At 57.6% G+C, this 22,777-nt stretch overlaps 6 protein-coding genes across 6 annotated transcripts; 3 read left to right on the top strand and 3 right to left on the bottom strand.

Moving 5' to 3' along the window:
• Nucleotides 1-299: 299 nt before the first annotated feature.
• On the bottom strand, nt 300-3,127 carry C8Q71DRAFT_859854 (uncharacterized protein; the record flags this gene model as incomplete). The annotated part of the gene is made up of 13 exons (XM_047927708.1): nt 300-372; nt 430-593; nt 652-837; nt 886-1,047; nt 1,103-1,531; nt 1,581-1,616; nt 1,688-2,031; nt 2,085-2,106; nt 2,160-2,407; nt 2,471-2,680; nt 2,737-2,829; nt 2,881-2,922; nt 2,980-3,127. 13 exons carry the CDS (start codon nt 3,125-3,127, stop codon nt 300-302), a joined length of 2,157 nt encoding a protein of 718 aa, XP_047776859.1.
• A 322-nt stretch (nt 3,128-3,449) lies between these two features.
• Nucleotides 3,450-7,131, top strand: C8Q71DRAFT_797980 (uncharacterized protein; the record flags this gene model as incomplete). Its single annotated transcript, XM_047925781.1, has 7 exons — nt 3,450-3,489; nt 3,951-4,171; nt 4,193-4,594; nt 4,655-4,945; nt 4,996-5,674; nt 5,753-6,712; nt 6,767-7,131. The coding sequence occupies 7 exons, from the start codon at nt 3,450-3,452 to the stop codon at nt 7,129-7,131; spliced, it is 2,958 nt and encodes a 985-aa protein (XP_047776858.1).
• Nucleotides 7,132-7,298: 167 nt separating this feature from the next.
• On the bottom strand, nt 7,299-7,559 carry C8Q71DRAFT_859852 (uncharacterized protein; the record flags this gene model as incomplete). Its single annotated transcript, XM_047927707.1, has 2 exons — nt 7,299-7,420; nt 7,478-7,559. 2 exons carry the CDS (start codon nt 7,557-7,559, stop codon nt 7,299-7,301), a joined length of 204 nt encoding a protein of 67 aa, XP_047776857.1.
• A 3,754-nt stretch (nt 7,560-11,313) lies between these two features.
• On the bottom strand, nt 11,314-14,022 carry C8Q71DRAFT_859851 (uncharacterized protein; the record flags this gene model as incomplete). The annotated part of the gene is made up of 1 exon (XM_047927706.1): nt 11,314-14,022. The coding sequence occupies one exon, from the start codon at nt 14,020-14,022 to the stop codon at nt 11,314-11,316; it is 2,709 nt and encodes a 902-aa protein (XP_047776856.1).
• A 629-nt stretch (nt 14,023-14,651) lies between these two features.
• On the top strand, nt 14,652-15,236 carry C8Q71DRAFT_725378 (uncharacterized protein; the record flags this gene model as incomplete). Its single annotated transcript, XM_047921694.1, has 3 exons — nt 14,652-14,886; nt 14,945-15,082; nt 15,211-15,236. The coding sequence occupies 3 exons, from the start codon at nt 14,652-14,654 to the stop codon at nt 15,234-15,236; spliced, it is 399 nt and encodes a 132-aa protein (XP_047776855.1).
• Nucleotides 15,237-16,265: 1,029 nt separating this feature from the next.
• On the top strand, nt 16,266-18,754 carry C8Q71DRAFT_859849 (uncharacterized protein; the record flags this gene model as incomplete). The annotated part of the gene is made up of 2 exons (XM_047927705.1): nt 16,266-18,323; nt 18,368-18,754. The coding sequence occupies 2 exons, from the start codon at nt 16,266-16,268 to the stop codon at nt 18,752-18,754; spliced, it is 2,445 nt and encodes an 814-aa protein (XP_047776854.1).
• Nucleotides 18,755-22,777: the final 4,023 nt, after the last annotated feature.

Here is a 22,777-nt window from a genome sequence, read left to right as displayed (position 1 = left end):
CGCATTCATTCAGTATGCTGAACCATTGTGCATAACTTTGCGACCATTCAGAACGTCGATTCGTCTTATTCGCGGTCACACAGAGTCATTACGAAAACATTAAGTGTCATTGCACTACATTCGAGTACTGTTAGTCAAGATAGGAGGGTGCCGGAATCCAAGTAGTCCGATCAGTTGTATGTAGAAGCGATGTAACCGAGTACGAATTCTGGTGAACGAACGGCCCGAGGAAAGGAGGGTATCAACTTCAAGGCAGCATACTGTATCCGTTGCCATGTGATCGCAATCGCCGAGTCTCACTACTCGTCTGGTATGTCAGCCCAGTCTATAGTACCACCACTCCGTGCGCCCGCATGAATCATATGCCCTATACTAGTAGATACAGACAGCCGTCAGTTCATGTGCACTACTGACAATCTATTTACTCACGTAGCTGCCTTGAAGAGCTCATGCATGACGCGGTGGTATCGCCGGGGCAGTGAGTGGCGGAAGTCAGCGAGGCGCACCATGTGCGCGCGATAAGCCGGTGCGCTTGTAGCGCCGAAGTCGGACTTGGTCAGGTTCAGGTTGTAATCGGAAAGCACTGCTTCCACCTATACCAAAAGAAGTCAGGGCACTTCAATCTGCCGCCATTCCAATCATGGACCATACCGCCGTCATGGTCAAAGCCAACATGTCTGCCGGGATTTCAATCTCCGTGGATGTGTCCGTCGTCGACTTGAACAAAGTACTATTCTGCAATCCCACGCAGAGATACTGTTGCTGTGTGAAGAAAGCGGCACGCAAGGCGGACTTGATGACGGCGTTCTCGTACGGCGCTCGCCGATTAAATCCATCCTGTTAGAGCATGAATAGATCGCTAAAATATAGCTAATATCGGCGCACCTTTGAATCCCAAGGATAGATGTAGTTCATGTCTTCCAAAAGCTTTGCGCATGTAGGTGCCTGCGTGCCGGCGGTGACTTGTACAAGATCATAGACATGTTCAACAGATGACGTGACTGCTTTCTTGATCGCAGTTCGGAACAAGCTCAGTCGATGTGCAACCTAATACGACAAATGAGTAGAACATCATATGAGCACACCAGTATATCAGACATACATAAGTTGTGATCGGCTTGATATAGTGGCGATAAGACCCGCGCTCGAGACAGTCCGCAACATCGTAGTCGTCGTCGCCGTACCCTAGCTTCTCGGCCGCACTGACGAGCGCTGCGAGTGCGATTTTGTCCAGCATTGCTTTGTCCATCGGCGTGCTCATGCTGTTCAGCACGTCGAAGTCAGGGTGGCCGTCGATCTGCGCCGAGTCTTGAGATCCGAACGCTATCATGCGGTCGCCGATGGCGAAGGCATGCCGCATGACTTGCTTGATGACGCCGTTCTGAGGCTTGATGTCCATCCCCTTGGCGTCGACCTCGTTGAGATTTGTTCGAGGGAGCCACGGTGAGCCGTCGTCCTCGCTATCACTGACAGTGTGCTCCGCAGGGGCCTTCTTCTTGCCCCTCTTAGTCGACAAACGGATGGATGGGGCCTCGGGAACGATCAACGCAGACCAATAAGCAGTACGTGCAGCGACTTACCTCTTCCTTCAGTTTCTTTTTCTGCTTCTTCGTGAGCTATGGCCCGGCGGCAACCGCGCCGAAGTATGTCAGACTAGGCAAAAACAACATGGAACGGATGTACGCACCTGCCGCGGCGGCACAGGCACCACGATTTCCTTCTCCACCATATCATCGAACTCATCCCCGCTACTACTAGTATCCACCACACGACGTTGAGTGCGGGCCGCTTTGGCATAAGCACTCCGAGTTGGCCCGCTGTCTGAGTCGTCGCAATTGTCGTCCGCTTGCTGTGTTAGGTCCGGCTCGTGCATGTCGAAGTCATCATGATCTGTGCCCGGCGGTTCAGTAGGGTGCGAGCTAGCAATGCTGGATGAACGCGATGATTGAGTCGGTAAACGAGGGCGCTGAAAGCGCCCGCTACTGCGTCCTGTGCTCCGGCTGTTGGCTGTCTCAGAGTTGAGGTGTGCACCTGTCAGGCAAAGCAGTTACACCAATCTGCTGTCAAACAACCAGACTGCTTACCTGGAGCAGTAAACGTAACCTGCTGTGATAACCCAGGTAAGAGACGCGGTTAGATATTAGCATGGTGGTGCGCACCTCGGCATCGAAGTCCACACAGGCCTCATGGTTCTCTAGGTCTTCCCCATCGTCCTCCTCCTCCCCACGCTCGTACTGCTCATCCTCCCCGTCGTCGTCAAGAAGCTCCTCGGCATTTCCGGTCCGGGCCTCAGCATGAGACCTTTGAGGTAGTACACCCTTTGTGCGCGGCGGTGGAGGCGGCGGCGGCGGCTGGAGATCAAGTTCATTGTCTGATTCACTGAGGTTGGCCGCCGGATAGATTCGCCCTATCAGGTGGTAACGCATCGTGGTGGTGAGCGAGTGAGAAATACGTGAGTGATTGCACGTACTCTTGTTGAACTTAGCAGGCTGCAAGGAGCCTATCTTCGCCTTCTTTGGCGATCGGCGCTCAGTGTCGCTGACTTCCGGCGGCGCGTCTGGGCTCGCTCGCGCACCCTTGTCAGTAGCACTCGCCTTTGCTACTGTCGAATCCGCCCTGCTCCGCTTCCCTGGTACCGGTTTTGCGCCATCTCTTCCATCGACACGAGTGTGGGTCATGCCTACTTAAAGCGGAACATAGGTGAGCCTGAACAGTATACGACGCCCAGTAGTGTACCTTGTAACTTCGCATCGGCCGGATTACCACTCACGGTCTTCGTACTAGAAAATTCATCCTTATCACGAGGTTTCTTCATCATCGACGCCCATGCTAATACAGGATCAGTTGCGTGGCCATTTTGTCATGCGAAGCATTGGTTACCCTTTGGTGCAGCCTGAGAAGCTGCGCGGATGGGTCGACCAGCTGCAGAGCCACAACTCAGGTACGTCTACCATTGGAATTCAAGTTTCTTTCGCTCACTGGCATTAGATGTAGCCGACGTCGGCTCTTGGTCATCAGCCTCTTGAGCATGGGACATGAGCCGTTGCTCCTCCAGCTTCCTCGCTTTCCTTTGACCTATCTTCATCTGACCAGACGGTAAGCCGTCTCTTCCTGCCGATTGCGCCATACTACTAAAGCTCTCTAATGGGGTTAGAGACTGTGTCAGCGGATCGCCTGCGCGTTCCCTCAGGGGAAGAACATGGACACAGCGAGTAACGTTGTCGAAGGATTCGACAACCAATAAATGCTACGTACCAATTGTCTCCGTTCAACGTGGTACGTAGTCGTGTGACCGTAGTGTTGCTGGACAGGCTACAGTCAAAGTGAGAGTTTACGAAGCAACAAGCGAGGCTAGTCGTGGTGGACACAAGGTGAGTAACTGGACAACTACCGAGACTGTATGCAGAGATTGACGGGCAACAACTGGAACAGAAAGGTTCGAGTCGGAGATGGAGGTCGTTGAAGGTCTGGAGTGCCGCTGGCAGAGCTGTGTGAACCCGCCATTGTTCTTGCACATGCTCGGCAAGCGGCGATTCACATTGTGACTAAGCGGTGCGTCTTGCTTCCTCCCCACCATCGATCTGTATGCGACGACCCTGAAGAGCACTGTCGACAGCTTGTACCGTCGTCGCCTAGCAATCCACACACTCATTTTACCACTGGTAAGCCATTCATCACACATCCAGCGTTGTTATGCGTTGCTGACTCTCTGACAACAGTCTCTTTGTGTACCTTAGTTCAAACCATGGCATACATTTGCAATGGATGCGCCGCTAGCTTCACCCGGCATGGCTGGTTCGTACAACACCTTCAACGAAGTCCGGAACCTGCCTGTCAACGGGCTCGCAGAGAGTATGAAGAATCTAGGCGGCAACCTACCCGTGTGGCCAGCCACCGACGTGCATCACGTTCAGCTGGTCGTCAGCGAGCTTCACGCTCACGTTCTCCAGATCATGCATCTGCCGCCACAGTACCGTCAGATGCGAGTGCTGACGAAGACCCTGTTCACGTCGATGACAACCCAGTCCCATTCGAGGGCGATTACTTCGGAGGTGCGGACGACTACGGCGCCGACGACCTTCCTTTCGATGAGGAGCCTATGGACGTTGACCCGAACTCCCGTGACGCAGCAGAGGAGTCGAGCGATGATGAAAGATCGGAAGATGATGCCGTGGGTCGCGACATCGTGCAGCCTCTCCCTGATGTCGAGCGCGATGGCCGTCGTCTCCAATCTCCGCCCCTGAATCCAGTCCCTCACAACCCGGCAGCTCCTGAGTTCGCGGCGGACGACGATGATGCCGTGATTGGTAACGGCAAACAGGCTCCTGCGCCAGGCGGGATCGGGCTTGCCCAGCATGAGCAGGTGCGCGAGGCACCTGTGAGCATTGTTCCGTTTGGCGGACAAGCCGGAGCACCCTTACAACCGGATCAAGCGCCGCATTCTGGCTACGATTCATATGCAGAGAAGGTCGACCCGGATGCGAAGAATCCCTATGCACCTTTCGCGTCCCGCATGGACTGGGAGATTGCACGTTGGGCAAAGCTCCGGGGGTCTGGATCCACCGCATTCACAGACCTGCTCGCAATTGCAGAGGTATGTATGACAGTAGTCCTGCCTAGCATATGTAATCACCGCTCACCACATCTCTCTTAGGTCCGTGAGCTCCTAGGCTTATCATTCAAGAATAGTGATGAGCTCAACAAGATCATCGACGAACGGCTCCCAAATCGTCGGCCCGCCTTTCATTGCTTCGAGGCGTGTGTAGGCGGCGAACGCTTCGAGATGTTCTGCCGTGACATCCTTGAGTGCATCCTCGCGCTTTATGGCGATCCCGAACACGCTTCCATCCTATGCATCACTCCCGAGCGCCACTACGCCGATGCCGACAAGACACTGCGGCTTTACCACGACCTGCATACCGGAAAGTGGTGGTGGGCTACCCAGGTATGTCATCTATCGTCGCAGTGTGATGGGTCTGACTTCCTATGCCACAGCGAAAGCTCGAAGAAGACAAACCGGGCGCGACAATCATCCCCGTTATCATTTCATCTGATAAGACGCAACTGACCCAGTTCCGTAATAAGACTGCGTACCCAGTCTACCTCACCATCGGTAACCTACCCAAGGAGATACGCCGCAAGCCCTCGCACCGGGGGCAGATCCTTCTCGCATATCTACCGACCAGCCGCCTCGAACATATCACGAATAAAGCCGCGCGACGTCGGACACTTGCCAACGTCTTCCACGCGTGCCTGTCGATGATTGTAGAGCCGCTACGACAGGCGGGGATTGAGGGCGTCCCGATGACAAGTGGTGATGGGGTAGAACGCCGATGCCACCCTATCTTAGCGGTGTATGTCGGCGACTATCCTGAGCAAGTCCTTGTGACAGGAACCTACACGGGTGACTGTCCTATCTGCGAGTGTTCTCACGACGATCTCGGCTCATATCCAAATACTTCACGCCGGCGCGACATCAATGCGACATTCGACGCGCTGGCTAAGTTCGGCACCGCGGACTATAACGGAGCATGCGATGCTGCAGGTATCAAGCCTGTCCAGCACCCATTCTGGGAGAACCTGCCGTACGTCGACATCTACCGCACGATCACACCAGACCTTTTGCATCAGCTATATCAAGGGGTCGTCAAGCATGTTCTTTCATGGATCACGAGTATCGTCGGGGAGGATGAAGTCGATGCCCGGGTGAGGCGGCTACCGCCCAATCACAGCATCTGAATCTTCCACAAAGGAATCACCGGCCTCTCGCGCGTCACTGGAACCGAGCACAAGCAAATGGCGCGGTTCATCCTGGCGCTTCTCATTGACGTGCGCCTGCCTGGCGGCGAGCCCGCAAATGATCTCATAGCTGCCACAACAGCCCTTCTTGATTTCGTGTACATGGCCCAATACTCGGTGCACTCTGACGCCACGTTGGACGCGCTCGAAGAGTCCCTTGCGACATTCCACACCAAAAAGGACATCTTCGCCCACCTTGGTGTGCGCGAGAACTTCACGATCCCGAAGCTCCATATGATGGCTCACTACGTCGATGCAATCAAGTCGTATGGAACGACGGACAATTACAACACAGAGTCGACGGAACGCCTTCACATCGACTTCGCAAAAGAAGCTTACCGTGCGACGAATCACAAAGATGAGTTCCCGCAAATGACGAAGTGGCTTGAGCGACGCGAGAAGGTGCTGCAGCACGCAGACTACGTAGAATGGCGCCTTCTTCGGGCTCAAGACGAACATCAAGACACGATCGCTGGACGTCCGGCGGTGATACGTTGGCGGCCGCCCGACATGTCGTGTGCACTGCATCACGTCATGGCAAAGTGGCCAAGCCGGAAAGCTGTCCCCATCGCCACCGTCATGTCTACGCAAGGCTATGGTGCAACCTTTTTCACAGCTGCTCTTTCCCGTTATATTATCGAGCTAAAGACTCCAGGCTTGACGCGGAACGAAGTGGAGGCGAGAGCCTTACAGGTACGGCTACCGTTTTCAACGGTCCCGGTGTTCCACAAGATAAAATTCCGTAACGTCGAAAATCATGGCAAGGAGACACTCGACTCGATTCACGCGCGGCCGCAAGAAGCAGGACAAAGCGGCGATGTACTCATTCCTGCACGTTTCGATACTGCGCTCATACAGGTTCGCCTTGGACCAAATGGGGGCTTGGCGGCAGAGCCCCATAATGGTTTATCTGGTATGCCTTTGATTGTTGTCACCTTCTACATATGACTCATAGCTGGACGTGCAGGTATGCGTGTCGGCCGTGTCCGTGTTATCTTCTCAATCCCTGGCAAAGCGCTGCCGCTGCTCTTCCCGGGCGCTCCGGTCACCCGTCCGACTGTACCCCGTCATCTTGTCTACATCGAGTGGCTCTCTAAGTTCGCAAATGCACCAGATCCCTTGTACCAGATGTACAAAATCAAGACACTGCAGGGACCAGCAAGGCTTGCATCTATTGTACCGCTCTCATCGATCCAGCGTAGTGTTCACCTTCATCCGAAGTGGGGTGGCCCGGCTCCGCTACACTGGACAAGCATGAATGTATTAGACGAATGTACGACATTTTACCTGAACCATTACCAGAGTCCCCACAGCTTCTACAACATGTACTAGTATGATGAATACCGGAGATGATTGTAATTGAATTGATCCTCTGCAATGAATTCCGACGTGATACTTCATTATTTGGTGGATCTTGTATTCGTGTACGTGACACTCTCATTACTGAGCAGAACACATCATTATTAGCATGTCATAACTGTGGTATAATTCCCAGATTACTATCTGTAATAGCTATGAATACCTTCATATTCGTGTGTGTTCTGTCCGTTACTAGGAATCTTGGACAATTGAGGATAATTCCCAGGGGAGTATTTTCCTGATGGGGTGTCACGGCGTTTGACTACATGAGAGTGTGAGCCGCAGAGATCCAGCCTGTTGAGGTACTGAGCCCACTCACCGTCCACGGGCACCGTGCCAGCGAGCAGGGCCGCCATGGGCGCAAAGGCAGTGGCGAGGATGACGAACTGCTTGAACTGCATGTCGACTCGGAGAAGAGGCTTGCGAAGTGCTTGGTAGTCCGTTGAGACTAAGGATCCCAAACGATCTCTCTGTGCTTATATACCTGCACGATGTACCCCCTTGGATTGGCGTTAAGCTGGAATATGCGCAAGTGAGTGTACATAAACAGCTGTTGCGTAACATGAAAACCCAGATATCCTTCGTTTGGGTATGGCTATGTGTTCTGGTGGGGTCCTCCTAGATGGCATTGCACCCTCGAAATGTCACGTACGTCCTTGAAAATCAGGGAAGCCTACTGCCATGGACATGTATTTCACCAGAGCAGACGGCACCTGCGATCAGAAAAGAGTTGCTGTTGCCATAAACAAGACTCATGTCCGCCAGTCCTGAAGGTGGCCGATGTACACATCTTACCTGAGTAGCTCCACGATGCGGTCCTCTAACGCCGCCAATAGCGCAATCAGAATGTCTCGCAAGTCGATGACCGCGGGTGGGGTTCCCAGCTAAGGTCCATCCCGAGACGAACGCAAGCATCCAACCATACTCCGCACCGGGAGCGATCAATCTGCGAATGTCGATGATATTAGCGAAGGGGTACATCGTAGGACGACTCACAGTACATTCTCACCCTCGACCCCAGATAACATTGTCGGAGGCACGATAAATCCATTTTGGAGCACGTAATGAAGCATACCTCCATAGTGCACGGTCATCATACACAATGGGAATGTGCAGTGGGCAACGAGCTTAACTCCGATCACGGTCAGTCGGACCACTCACCCTCATAGCAAGCCTGCGGTGCACGCAGTATGAATATACAGATGCGTCATAATAGCGCCCGGGTTTGATCCATCGCGAATCTGAGAAGCATTGTCGCGAGGGACGAGCCACACAGGAGCCACACGTATGACCCGATCCGCCAGGCAAATATAATATTAGCACGGATGGAGTGTGGGCATCGCATCAGGAAAAAACATTCTGTCTTAAGTGGTCTTGTGGAGAGCAATAAGTGTCATCAAGTGTCATTATGTGCCACAAGTGCTTAAGGTAAGTCGATTTCTTCATTTGTCTTAATTAAGTTCCATTAAGTAACCAAAGTAAACACTCATTCCAAGCAAGAATAATGTTTTTTCATCCTTACTGGGGTAACTTCTCTCATGATTCTGCTGTGTTTGTGCATATGCTGTCATAACAGGCATCCCAGATGCAAAAATGTTGCCCAAAATAATCTGCCATTTCCCAGAATTGAACCCCTGACCTGCTACACTAATTTCTCACACTCTCAGCACAAACTTCTGACCACTACACCATAGGTCCCTGTGCTTGTTCCCTTGCACAATAACTTATATTGACTATCTTTCTGGACTTAGAGAAATCTGCAATTGCTGCCCCCTGTTAGCCCAGCCCCTGTGCATCCCTGGGCTCTCAGACTGGCCTCATTTCTTCTTGGCACTATCTGTTGCCTTGCAGACCTTGTGTAGACTCACAATTTGCTCAAGGGCAGGCTTCTTGTCTCACTTTGTATGCTTAAATGTTCTTTTTCTGTCTTTCACCCTTAACAGGCCAAATATGTCCAAATCCTTGACAATATGACTTTGACCACATTGAGCAATCTGACATCTCATCATGCATATTTATTAGTTAAGAGGTCATTTGCCAACTAATGTGTACTTATGCATCTTAATCTGTAGTACTGAAGTTGCATATCCTCCAACTTGGGGACAAGACAAATTTCTCAAAGGTGCTATAGTTCACTTCAGTGGTCTTCATGCACATAGTGCACTTAATTGAGGAACACAAGTTATGAAAGATTGAATAAGATTAGGTGCTCTTCATTCAAGACTGCTGAAGTTAGAAGTGTTTTTCCTGATGCGCGCGATCCGCCGGGGACAGGCTGCGTGCAATGACGAGTGTGGTCTGTGGCAACGGAGCCTACTCCTGTTGATCTGACCACCTCAGGTCGACGATCATAGGCTCGAATATCCCTTGAATGGCAGACCGGAGTCGCCACCGGGAAATGCCGTGAATGTGTCGCTAGCAACCGATCCGTTGAGAGCAAATAAGGTCCTCACCACTCGGCAGCAGAGCATGTCTATTACACGCTGTGATAGTCTTCACTGCGTGGCGATGACAAGACGAGTCAATGCTTATGGCCAACCAAAGTGATGTGTACTCACGGCTGCCGTAGAAGAGGCCTTTGTTTTGGGCTGGCTCTCCCTTCGAAAGCACCTGGCCACATCGCTGTGTTGCAATCACTCGATTAACCCACTGCCCTTGGAGACTCAAGACACACCGAATGATCGGTGTACGTGCGCCGCTCGAGACAACGTCTTTGAGGCATACATTTTCCGCGGACCTGCGGGCAATTATGGTCCTACTGTGCGGTCCTGAATGTGCACCGAGCCCCGAATCTATGATGACAGAATAAGAGTGAGTCAAATTTGCCGCTACACGCCATATGTGACATTCAGGAAGAGCATATGCTCGTTTTCCGGGGCTCCTCCTCGCCGGAAAAACGGCAGTCAGAAGACGGACGTGCGTGCAATTAAGGGTGACTTGTCTACATAAGTGTGTCAGCGTCTCGGTGAAATTCATACAGACTGAGACCCACCTGTCTGTAAGAGTTTGTGGGCTCGGAACCCTTGATTGGGGGGCCGGGCTGCCCGTGAACTTGACGTTTGGTGGTCGCGGCGCGACCGGGGAGAATGTCGTGAGGTCTTGACGTCGTTAGCGAGGCGAGGAGCTCCCGCTATAGTCGTAGCCGGGCGAGGAGCCTAGCTGTGGCGTGGTGTGTCCTAGGTTGGGCGAGGAGCCTGGCCGAGGGCGTGTCCTAGACGAGGGCGAGGAGCCGTGTCGAGGGGGAGTCCTGGACGCAGGCGAGGAGCCTTGTCTAGGATTGGTCCTAGGCGTGGCGAGGAGCGCAGGCCGAGGAGGGCTGAACGTACTCGGATGGCGCGGGGTTCGCACACAGACGATGTGGTAGTTCAGGTGTAAGAATGGATTACTTCCCAATTAGGAAGGCAGATGGCTAAGTATGGACAATCTAATCTAATCTACACTATACGGTTCATAATCTTATCTACTAGGGCAGGCATAGTATTGCCTACCTGTCACAGAGCCCCCCATTATGAAGTGTGTAGTGTGAAGGTGAGGGGTCAAACAAGTGCAGATAGAAGAAGTAAATGTGAGTGTAGAATAGAGGGTTGAAAGGGAACAAGAGATGAGAAGAAAAGAAAAAAAAAAAAAAAATCGGCAGTAGACTGCGGCTCCGCCACGCAGAGGCTGAGCTGTCCCGCACGCACCACATCCGAGCATCCATCCCTGCCGTGCATCAGCCAAGACGCACAGGCAACCATCGGCGACGCCCTCGCATGCTCAGCTAGATCCCCGCATGCTCCACTAACCTCCCTTGCCCGTAGCAGCCTTGCCCTCTTCCCTACACAGAGGATGTGCTCTCCTGCTTGTACAGCGTCCCGAGCTATCATCCTCGCGAAGGGTCTGCACATCCCTTGGGCTAGGGTCGGCTAGGCCCCGGCATAGCTGCCCCCTGTACCCTATCCTCCCCTACCCCCTGCCCCCCAATCTCGAGTCGGAAGGATCCGGTCGGAGAGTTTCGGCTCGAGATTCTGTCGAGAAGGGTAGTGAAGGTAGAGGAGACAAGCCTAGGGTGGGTGGGCTGGGAAGAGACGGAGGCGATGGGAAGAGACGGAGGCGATGGGAAGAGACGGAGGCGATGGGAATGCTGCCCCCCAGGATTCAGACAAGGCGTGGAGATCACACACTTGCCGAAACCTGAGGTTTCCGCAGGAAGCTGCTCCAGAATTGAGCCAATTCTTCTCGTTGCAGAGGGAGACTAGAGGGCTCCACATTGGTGGGTAGGCTGATTGCGTGTGGAGGCGAGGAGCCGCACATGTCCGTCGAGACCGAGGGTGAACAAGCAGAGGGCGGACAGGCGTCGAGCGTACCCGGCGTCGATGGCGAGGGAGGGGAGTGTCTCCCACGCGAACCGTCATGGCGGTTAGTACTCGCAATGGGTAGTGCGCTGCTCGGGTGACTCGACGTGCTCGCCCGCACGGATCGCAAGCTGGCTTCGAACTCTTGGCCCGTGCGCGCCGGGGCTGGCCAATGTTCGCGCGGCGTAGCGTTGCCGTTGGGCCGGTTCTGGCGCGGCGCGCCGGAGGAGCGCGTCTCGCGAGAAGCTTCACCTGAAGGTTGAGCAACTTCACGCTGGGCGCGGGCGCAGCGATCCTCGCGTGTCGCATCAGTTGGGGCCGGTCGACCGTGAGGAGAGCGGAAGGATCGCTCGTCCCCGCAGTCAATCGGAGGGAGTGTGCACACGCGCGCGTGCCGGTCGGACACAGCGGTTTGCACGCCGTTCGAAAGCGAGTGCGAGGAAGGGCGCGAGCACGAGCGCGTGGGCGACGGAGGGTGATGGGCTTGCTCACCCTTGCGTGCTGAGGTGGGGGATAAGGAGAGGCTACCGAACACATGTTGAGCTGGCACAGCTCGGCAGCCCTCCCGTAGGGCGCTCGAGATTGACATCTCGCGGGTGGTCGAGGAACCGGGGCGAGAAGTCGCGGCTGAACGCGCGGAGCTGTGGGAGGCAGGCACGTCGCGTTCGCGGGGCGCGTGCATCGTAGGCGCAGTGGTAGGGCCGCGGAACGAGGGCACGCCAGTACGAGGATTGCGCGTCGGCTGGGGCGCGTCGGCCGGAGGGACGGGCGCGCGGTGCGCACGCGGGAGCACCGTTGTTGAAGGGACGGGCGTGTTTGGCCAACGATCCGGTGACCTCCTTGCTTGATGTGCTCTCCAAGCTGCCTCGGCAGCTTGGTTCTTGCGCTCGTGGTGCGCGCGTACCTCGACTCGCGCGCGCGAGCGCGGTGAGAGAGCGTCGTCGGCGGACGGACGCTCGGGCGATGGAGCGTTGAGCGGGAAAGGACGAACGGGCGAGTTGTCATGTTGCGCGAGAGCGCGTTCTCGTTGACGTTGCTCGAACGCCTGGGCTTGAGCCGCGAAGTACGCGTGCACATCGGCTCGCCCCTGCGAGCACGGCGAGAGGGCGCGCGTGGGTGACTTGGGCGGTGGAGCGTCGTGCGCGTGTTCACCGGGCGCGCGCTTGTCGGACGAGTGGCGAGGGGGGGACGCAGAGGCGGGCGCCGCCAGGCTGCGGGACGAAAGCGCGTCAGCGCGAGGATCGCGCGTCGGCAGGGGCGCGTCGTCAGGGAGCACGCGCACGCGTTCCACGAGCGTGTGCGTGTCGTGCGAGAGGGCGGATGCGAGCGAGGCCGCCCCGTACAGACGCGTCGCAGTGACTTGTACGACGGTGGGGTGCTCAGTCGAGTAACTCGCCACGCGTGCCCTCCACGCTGCTTCCGCGGCCCGTGTCTCGTGCTCGTGGCGCGCGCGTACCTCGGCTCGCGCGCGCGAGCGTGGCGAGAGAGCCTGAGCGGCCGGCTCGTGCTCAGAAGGAGGGTCGTCGAGGGTGAAGGGACGAGCGAGCGAGCCGTCGAGTTGCGTGAGAGCGCGGGCTCGTGCCTTGCAGTCCGTGGCGACCTGGGCCTGAGCCTTGAAGTACGCGTGTACGTCGGCTCGCCCCTGCGAACACGGCGAGAGGGCGCGCGGGGGCGGTGGAGCGTCGTGCGAGGAGAACCGCGAGAGAGGTGTGTGCGGAGCGGGCGGAGAGGAGAGCCCAGCGGGCGGACGGACGTGGGTACTCACCAAAACCGTACCCTCTCTGCTTATTTCCCTGCTCCTTCCCTCGCGGCGGCTCGTCCCCGTGCTCGTCGGTGCATCCTCCGGGTGGCCCGTTGAGCTCGTCGACGCGTTCGTCGAGGCTGCCTTGCGAGCGCGCGGCGCGCTGTTCGTAGGCGCAACTTGCGCGCCGGCTTCGCGCTCGCGTTCAGAGCGGGGCGCGTGCGTCCGGGCTTGCTCGTACCGGCGCGGCGAGACCACGCGTGTCGACGGCGTGCCGCGTTGCGCGTGGGCGAGGGCCGTCTCGTTGCGCGTCGCGCTGCGGGGCGGTCGGTCGTCTTCGCGTTGAGGGCGCGCGCGCGCGCGTGCGTCTTCGCTCGTGTCGTGAGCCGGGGCCGGTTGGCTGCGAGGAGAGCGGAGCCGTCGCTCGTCCTCGCAGTCCGGTTGGCCCGTTGAGCGGTCGGCGGGGCGCGAGCGAGGCGGAGGAGGGAGGTCGCGGTGAGAGTCCGCACGACGGTCGAGCGCTGAGGGCCGCGCGTTCGACGCGCTCGGGCGCTCGTGCGCTCGTGCGGTTCCCACGGGTCTCCGAGTGGGCTCCGAGAGCGCGACGGGTGCTGGCGAGTCGCGGAAAGTGGAGGAGGGCGGTGGCTGGTAGCCTCGAGGCGCGGTCGTCGAGGAGAGGGTGCTGGCGCCGAGCGCGCGCGCGCTCTTCGACGACGACGCGTGCTTGAGCTGCCGAATAGGTGACAGGGCATCCCAATGGGATTGCGAGAGCCATGTCGCTGCTGGCATTAGACTAGAAATAGATATAGACAGCTAGAATTCAAATGGAAGAGATTCAGATATACGAGGGAGTTCACAGGGCAGTGGACCGGTCCCCTGAGTGTCCACCAATGTAAGAGTTCGTGGGCTCGGAACCCTTGATTGGGGGGCCGGGCTGCCCGTGAACTTGACGTTTGGTGGTCGCGGCGCGACCGGGGAGAATGTCGTGAGGTCTTGACGTCGTTAGCGAGGCGAGGAGCTCCCGCTATAGTCGTAGCCGGGCGAGGAGCCTAGCTGTGGCGTGGTGTGTCCTAGGTTGGGCGAGGAGCCTGGCCGAGGGCGTGTCCTAGACGAGGGCGAGGAGCCGTGTCGAGGGGGAGTCCTGGACGCAGGCGAGGAGCCTTGTCTAGGATTGGTCCTAGGCGTGGCGAGGAGCGCAGGCCGAGGAGGGCTGAACGTACTCGGATGGCGCGGGGTTCGCACACAGACGATGTGGTAGTTCAGGTGTAAGAATGGATTACTTCCCAATTAGGAAGGCAGATGGCTAAGTATGGACAATCTAATCTAATCTACACTATACGGTTCATAATCTTATCTACTAGGGCAGGCATAGTATTGCCTACCTGTCACACTGTCCCTTCGCCCCATTCCCCTCGACCATGCCCGCATACACCCCAGTCGCTACCGACGAGGCGGACACAGAGAACCTTCTCGTGCGGACGACGCCCTCAGCAGAGTGGTCTGATAGCGAGAAGGAGAGCCCTGCCCGTAGGAGATTTCTTCGCTGGATGCCGTGGATGTTGCATACACTCTTGCTCTCCATGTCGCTTCTTGTCTTCCTCGGCGCATACAAGGTAAAGGAAACCCAATGCACGGAGAGACTGTCTATCTACTGTGAGCCATGACGTTCTGCAAGTCCAACGAAACGTCAACTCACTTGCTGCTGGTTCAGCCCCTGCGCTTGAGGCTGTGGAGTACGAGAATGTCGTCTTCGAAGGCGTCCTTGATCAGCCAAGCGAGTATCGCGGCCCACCGAGTGAAGCCATCGACTACGCATGGGACAAAATCTCGCTGAACAATTCACATAAGAGTAAGCTGCGCCATGCAAACATAACACCGACATCATCAGGAAAACCAGAATTCCCTAATGAGATCTCATAACAACAGATGAGACAAACTTATGACAAAATAGATCTAATTAGTGACATTAGCTGTTAGTGAACTTTCCTCAACCCCAAAACTAATTTGCCCTAATTAGTCCATAATCCTGTCTAATCCTATGCTAATTCTGTATGAATGAAGCACAATGTACACTATGTAAGACACAGTCCTTCATGATAAGACTCTAATGAGACACATTCACTCTGCAATGAGTCCACAATACATGCATCAGATCACATAGGAGGGATACACATCTGCTCTGCTCACTGTCACACAGCATGTCATTACATAAGAAGAGATATATTGCACTACAGGACAATAGCAAGACTCTGTGCCCACATAGAGGACAGACAAACAGATACACTACTTACAGGTCTGTTGGCAGTACAGGAATAGAAGCAAGGCAGGAGCAGTGTAGACGAAGACTAGGCACTCACAAACATCAACCAGCTAGCTGTCGCGTGCACGGAAGGGAGAGTGTCAGCGCACTCAGTCAAACTGAACGTAAAATATCCACACACCTGCAGCAGTCATCCACACCCAAGCACCTTCTGTGACGGGTAGGCAATACTATGCCTGCCCTAGTAGATTAGATTATGAACTGTCTAGTGTAGATTAGATTAGATCATCTGTACTTAGCCATCCTCCTTCCATATTGGGAAGTAATCCATTCTTACTGCTGAACCACCACCTCGTCCGTGTGCGACACCGCGCCGTCCGAGTACGTTCAGCATCCCCTCTCGGCTTGAGCTCCTCGCCTCGCCTAGGACTCCCCCTCGACCTGGCTCCTCGCCAGTTCTAGGACTCACCTCTAGGCGCGGCTCCTCGCCCTGCTACGACGACAGCAGCGCTCCTCGCCCTGCTACGACGCCAGCGGGAGCTCCTCGCCTCGCTCACGACCTCACGACGACACTACGACACCTTCCCGGTCGCGCCGCGACCACCAAGCGTCGAGTTCACAGGCAGCCCGGCCCCCGAGTCTAGGGTTCCAGGCCCACGAACTCTTACATTGGTGGACACTCAGGGGACCGGTCCACTGCCTTGTGAACTCCCTCGTATATTTGAATCCTCTCTATTCCTATTCTTAGCTGTTCTATATTGATTCTAATCTAATGCCCTCGGCGACGTGGCTCACGCGGTCTTATTGGGACGCCCTGTCACCAATCCGGCAGCTCGAGCGCGCGTCCTCGTCGTACAGTGGGCGCGCACACGGCGCCAACACCTCCTCCTCGACGACCGCGCCTCGAGGCTACCCGCCACCCCGCTCCGCCACTCCCTGCGACTCGCCAGCACCCGCCGAGCCCTCTGTGCCCATTCGGAGGCCCGTGGGAACCGCGCGATCGCACGAGCGCCCGAGCGCGTCGAACGCGCGGCCCTCGGCGCTCAACGCTGGCGGCGACCTCCCCTCTCGACCACCACCACTCTCGCACCCCGGCCGCCCCGTGACGCGTCAACCCGCCCCGGTATGCAGCCGTCAAGTCCGCTACGAGGGTGAGCGATACCGCGCCCCTCGTAGCGATGGGGCTGCCGCGAGTGAAGATCGTCGCGCCGGCGTGCGCGCTCGACGCGAAGACGACCGAATCGCCCGCAGCGCGACGCGCAACGAGCCGGTCCACGCCCACGCGCAACGCGACGCGCCGCCGACACGAGCGGGCTCGCCGCACCCGTACGAGCAAGCCCGAACGCGCGCGCACCGCTCCGAGCGCGAGATCCAGCCCGCCGCGCGCACCGCCCCGGCGCGTTCACCTGGGGGTCCCACCGGCGCGTCCGCAACGAGGAGAGGGATGGAGCCCGTGAGAGTACGAGACGGCACGGTTTCGGTGAGTAACCATGTCCGTCCGCTCGCCGGGCTCTCCTCTCCGCCCCGTCCACCCGCTCGCCTGCCGCGCCTGCTCCCGATGGATACGCTCGCGCTCGCCACGCGCAGCTACCGCTCTCCGGCTCCCCCCTCTTCGCTCGACGCATCATCGTCCCGGCACCCGCCCGCTCGCGCCCTCTCGCCATGCTCGCAAGGTCGAGCGGATGTACACGCGTATTTCGCGGCTCAAGGCCAGGTTTTCGAGCAACACAGACGAGCGCGTGCTCTCGCGCAACAGGACGACTCGCCCGCTCGCCCCTTCACGCTCGACGAACCTACGTCTGAGCACCCGTCCGCCGACTGCACTCTCTCGCCGCGCTCGCGCGCACGAGCCGAGGTACGCGCGCACCACGAGCGCAAGGACCGAGCCGCAGAAGCCGCCTGGAGGGCCCATCAAGAAAGGTGGTCACCGGATCGCTGGCCCAGCGCACCCGTCCCTCCAGCACCGGCTCCCTCGCGCGCGCACCGCACGTCCATCCCTCCAGGCGACGCACCCCAGCCGACGCGCGATCCCCGCGCCGACGCGCCGACGTCTCGCGGGCCGGCGGGGCCCACCTCTGCAGCACACCCTCGCCACTCGTCCGACACGCGCGCACCCGTCGTACACGCACACCACGCGCTAGAAGGCCCGACCGATGCGCAAGCCGTGAGGGTGCGCGACGCTGCGCATTCAACGGAATACACGCCCGCTAGCCCGCAAACCGCCCCGGCCCGTTCGTCTGGGGGGCCCGTTTGCGCATCCTCAACAAGGAGAGAAGCTGGGGCGACGGGTATACGAGATGGCACGGATGCGGTGAGCACCCGTCCCGCACACCGTCTTCCCTCGCACGGCTCAAGCGTGCCCGCCGAACGCGCACGTCGCCCGCCCTCTACCACCCGCGAGAAGTCAGTCTCGGGCGACCTACGGGAGGGCTGCCGAGCTGAGCGAGATCAACGCGCGCTCGGTAGCCTCTCCTCATCCGCCACCTCAGCACGCAAAGGCAAGCAAGCCCGTGTTTACGCCCCTCCCTCGACGCGGCCGGCTCCACCTCGACTCGCAGACCAGCGCCTGCAATCGACGCGCACGCTCCCTCAGAGCACGCCCATCACCCTCCGTCGCTCACGCGCTCGTGCTCGCGCCCTTCCTCGCTCTCGCTTTCGGACGGCGTGCAAACTGCTGCGTCCGACCGACACGCGCGCGCATGCACACTCCCTCCGATCGATTGCGGGGACGAGCGATCCTTCCGCTCTCCTCACGGTCGGCCGGCCCCAACCGATGCAACACGCGAGGATCGCTGCGCCCGCGCCCAGCGTGAAGTTGCTCAACCTTCAGGTGAAGCTTCTCGCGAGACGCGCTCCTCCGGCGCACCGCGCCAGAACCGGCCCAACGGCAATGCTACGCCGCGCGAACGTTGGCCAGCCCCGGTGCGCACGGGCCAAGAGTTCGAAGCCAGCTTGCGATCCGTGCAGGCGAGCACGTCGATTCACCCGAGCAGCGCACTCCCCGTGGCGGGTACTAACCGCCATGACGGTTTGCGTGGCAGACACTCCCCTCCCTCGCCATCGATGCCGGGTACGCTCGATGCCTGCCCACCCTCCGCTTGTTCGCCCTCGGTCTCGACGGACATGCGCAGATCCGCGCCTTCCCAAGCAATCAGCCTACCCGCCGACACGGAATCCTCTGGTCTCCCTCCGCAACGCGAAAACCTCGCGCGGTTCTGGAGTAGTTTCCTGCGGAAACCTCAGGCTCTGGCAAGTGTGTGATCCCCATGCCTTGTCTGAATCCTGGGGGGCAGCACTCCCAACACCTCGGTCTTGTCCCAGCCCACCCACCCTTAACTCCTCTCCTCTACCCTCACTACCCTTCTCGACAAAATCCCGAGCCGAAACTCACCGACCGGATCCTTCCGACTCGAGATTGGGGGGCAGTAGGGGGGGTAGGGGAGGAGAGCGCCCTAGGGCAGCTATGCCAGGGCCTAGCCGACCCTAGCCCGAGGGATGTGCAGACCCTTCGCGAGGATGATAGCTCGGGACGCTGTACAAGCAGGAGAGCACGTCCTCTGTGTAGGGAAGAGGGCAAGGCTGCTACGGGCAAGGGAGGTTAGTGGAGCATGCGGGGATCTAGCTGAGCATGCGAGGACGTTGCCGATGGTTGCCTGTGCGTCTTGGCTGATGCACGGCAGGGACGGATGCTTGGATGCGGTGCGTGCGGGACAGCTCAGCCTCCGCGTGGCGGAGCCGCAGTTTACTGCCGAAATTTTTTTCTTATCTCTTGTTCCCTTTCAACCCTCTATTCTACACTCACATTTACTTCTTCTATCTGCACTCGTTTGACCCCTCACCTTCACACTACACACTTCATAATGGGGGGCTCTGTGACGGGTAGGCAATACTATGCCTGCCCTAGTAGATTAGATTATGAACTGTCTAGTGTAGATTAGATTAGATCATCTGTACTTAGCCATCCTCCTTCCATATTGGGAAGTAATCCATTCTTACTGCTGAACCACCACCTCGTCCGTGTGCGACACCGCACCGTCCGAGTACGTTCAGCATCCCCTCTCGGCTTGAGCTCCTCGCCTCGCCTAGGACTCCCCCTCGACCTGGCTCCTCGCCAGTTCTAGGACTCACCTCTAGGCGCGGCTCCTCGCCCTGCTACGACGACAGCAGCGCTCCTCGCCCTGCTACGACGCCAGCGGGAGCTCCTCGCCTCGCTCACGACCTCACGACGACACTACGACACCTTCCCGGTCGCGCCGCGACCACCAAGCGTCGAGTTCACAGGCAGCCCGGCCCCCGAGTCTAGGGTTCCAGGCCCACGAACTCTAACACCTTCATCGATCGGCCGCGCGGCGGTAGCCCCACTGCTACAGTGCACTTCTTGTGCGGGTCTCGCAGGTTGGCACGGGTGCGGGTACTGGCGACGGGTCGAGCGGGCAAGAACACGAGTGACGGCGGGCGAGCGTGTACGTGAACGGCGGATCAACTTACGTGCAGGTGAAGAGAGGGCGGGACTGTAGAACCTCCTGCACGCACACCACAGGGAGGAGGGGGCCTGGGGTATCTTGATGTGTGGCCGCTTGGGTTTGGAGAGGCCCTTCTTCTGACTCTCGGCGAGGACACGGGCAAGAAGGGGGTGGGCGTGCAGGCGTGCATGCGGACGATCGCACGCGAGGCGCAAGCTGGTAAACAGTGAGCGGGCGGGCATGCCCTGCCCGCTGCTGGTCGCCGTGCGTATCACGGTCCGAGCGTGCAGCCTGTGCTGCGCGCCCCGCGCGTGGCGTCCACTCGTCGGCCGTCGTTGTGTATGGGGCATTTGCCCTGCACACTCGCGGTCGCCGTGCGTGTTGCCTGCGTGGGTAGTGCAACCGTTTGATCGCACGCCCGCTCCGTATCCTCGGTCCTCGAATGTGTTTGAGACGTGGTGGTGAGAATGACTGAGCGTGCTGACGTACCTAATGTGCGCGTGCTCAGCCGCGCGCATCCTCTCCTCTCTTGCCCCATCCCTCGGAGAGTACCCGGCGACGCTTTTGCGGCGTCGCTGGCGGTATCTCTGGCTTGCCGGACGTGGAGTGCTGCGTTGATCGCATTTGAGACGCGATCGCGCAGGCACCTTATACCTGGTGGGCGGCGCAATCGCAAGCCGTTTCCTTGCGTGTCGCGTCCCAGTCGCTGCGGCTTGTCCTTCTCTGCGTTGAGTGCAGGAGCGCCGGCGGTGTTCGTTGTGTCAGCGCACAGGCCGGGCGGCAGCGAGGTCGCGTCTTGACTGGACGCACAGTGGTCGGTCGTGGTGGAAAGAGACAAGAGAGAAGTCCCCGCCACGTTGCGCACAAGCCACGTAACGAGCGCCCGCCTCGGAGTTTCCCGGCGCGGGCTCCTGGGCGCTGACGTGGCGAGTTGCCCTCGCTTTGCCCTCGCTCCGGCACCTGGAGCTGGCATACTGATACATAAACCCTTGTAGTTAGAGTACAGCCGTGATACATAAACGACTGTGCTCTACAGATGACACCCAATTAGGAATACCGTGATGTATCACAGCTGGAATCTCTCATACATTACAGATCCCAGCCCAATGTGGCACTTACCGTATATTTGGATTACTAATCATGAGATTTCTCTGCTTCTTGCTGTATTGGGCACCCTGCTGCCTGTCGAAACGGCACGCAACCGTGCATATAGGGGGTAGCAGTCGTTCAATGGGTTGACACGCTCTCGTCAGTGCCCGCGCAATAGATCGCACGCGCCACGTTGACCTTTCCGGGAGCGCGGCACGATGACAGAACCAGGCGCTGGCGGTTCCGTGATATTCATTTGGGGCGGTCGGGGCCGCGTGGCGGGCGCGCTCGGGGCCGCGTGGTGGGCGCAGTCAGGCACAGCATGAGCCGGCAGTCTGGGCCACGTGGCGGGCTCGGGCAGGCTCGGGCACGGCATAAGCCGGCTAGGCGCTGGGCGCCACCGCCAGAGCACCTGCCCGATTTGGCAAGATTGTGGCGTGCGCCCTGCGAAACAGCAAAACAATTATATTCTGGCCTTGGACATAGCAATACCGGAATTTGATGCACATCGAGTTGATTATATAGCTATGAAAACGTTAAGTGAGTACAAAATCGCTCAAGAATCTGCACAGTGTACGCACAAGGTACTGCCGAAGCGAAACGAGGGATCGCTCAGCCAATCAGGAGGCGAATAACGGTCAGCGCAACATTTCGCAACACTCGTTTGGCACTCATAGCGGTTGAATCACTTTGTTTAGTCATAGAGATGAATAATATACACCATAATATCCTTACTCAACTGATACTAAAGTGAGGAATACCGACAAGCAACCGACAGTCGAGGTGTCACGTTCAAACACACTACATTGTACAATAGAAACTGCATACTACAACACCGTCAACATTGGCAGAGGTAACGCCCCATTCTGTCGGTGAGATTTTTTATCATATGTACAGTATTATGTAACAAAGTCATAGCGACCTCTATTCTATCAATACGAAGCCTGCATAACCCTCCATGTCGTGTTTTCGATTGGGAGAGTGGCCCGAAGAGTGAGCGCTAACGCGATCTAACACGATCTGACGCGATCTACCACGATCTACCACGGTATACCACGGTAAATATATATGCAGTGTTGTAAAACACATTTATAACAGCCTCTACTCTATCAGTGCACAGCCTGAATGACCTTCCATGTCAGGTTTCTACTGGGAAGGTGGGCAAATGGTGAGCGCTAACGCGATCTAACGCGATCGAACGCGATCGAACGCAATCGAACGCAATCGACCGCGATCTACTCGCCTCGGCTATACCGAATATGGTAAAAGTCAACAGTGCTGCGTGCACCCCGCCGTGTACAACTGCGTGTTGCCAGCGGTCCAGCCTCGAGTACATAGACCTATAGTACGTAGTCGCGTCAGAACCACGTGCTGCGCGCCATGCCGCTGGCCGTGCGGAACGAAGTGGGCGCATCAAACCCGCCAGGCCCGTGCCAAATATAGGCAGCAACATCGCCTGACGCTTATGTAATGCTACCGCCGCGTACAGCCGCGTACCGCGTGTCGCCAGCAGTCAAGCCACGTACATAGCCATACATAGTCGCGTCAGGACCGCGCACTGCGTGCCGCGTGCAGCGCCGCTGGCTGTGCGGAACGGGACAGGCGCATCAAACCCGCCAGCCTGAGATCTGTGCCAGATATAGTAGGCATAGTATCATGATTAGTGGTGAGTCAGCTGCGCGGTGCGAGCACATGGCTTCGATACATTACAGTAGGGTCTGTAATATATTAT

This window comes from Rhodofomes roseus (genome assembly GCF_022264815.1).
Source record: "Rhodofomes roseus strain CIRM-BRFM 1785 chromosome Unknown C8Q71scaffold_16, whole genome shotgun sequence".
Classification (NCBI taxonomy): Eukaryota; Fungi; Basidiomycota; class Agaricomycetes; order Polyporales; family Fomitopsidaceae; genus Rhodofomes; species Rhodofomes roseus.
Note: the sequence above shows the minus strand (reverse complement) of the source record. Positions and strands in the feature narration are given on the sequence as shown.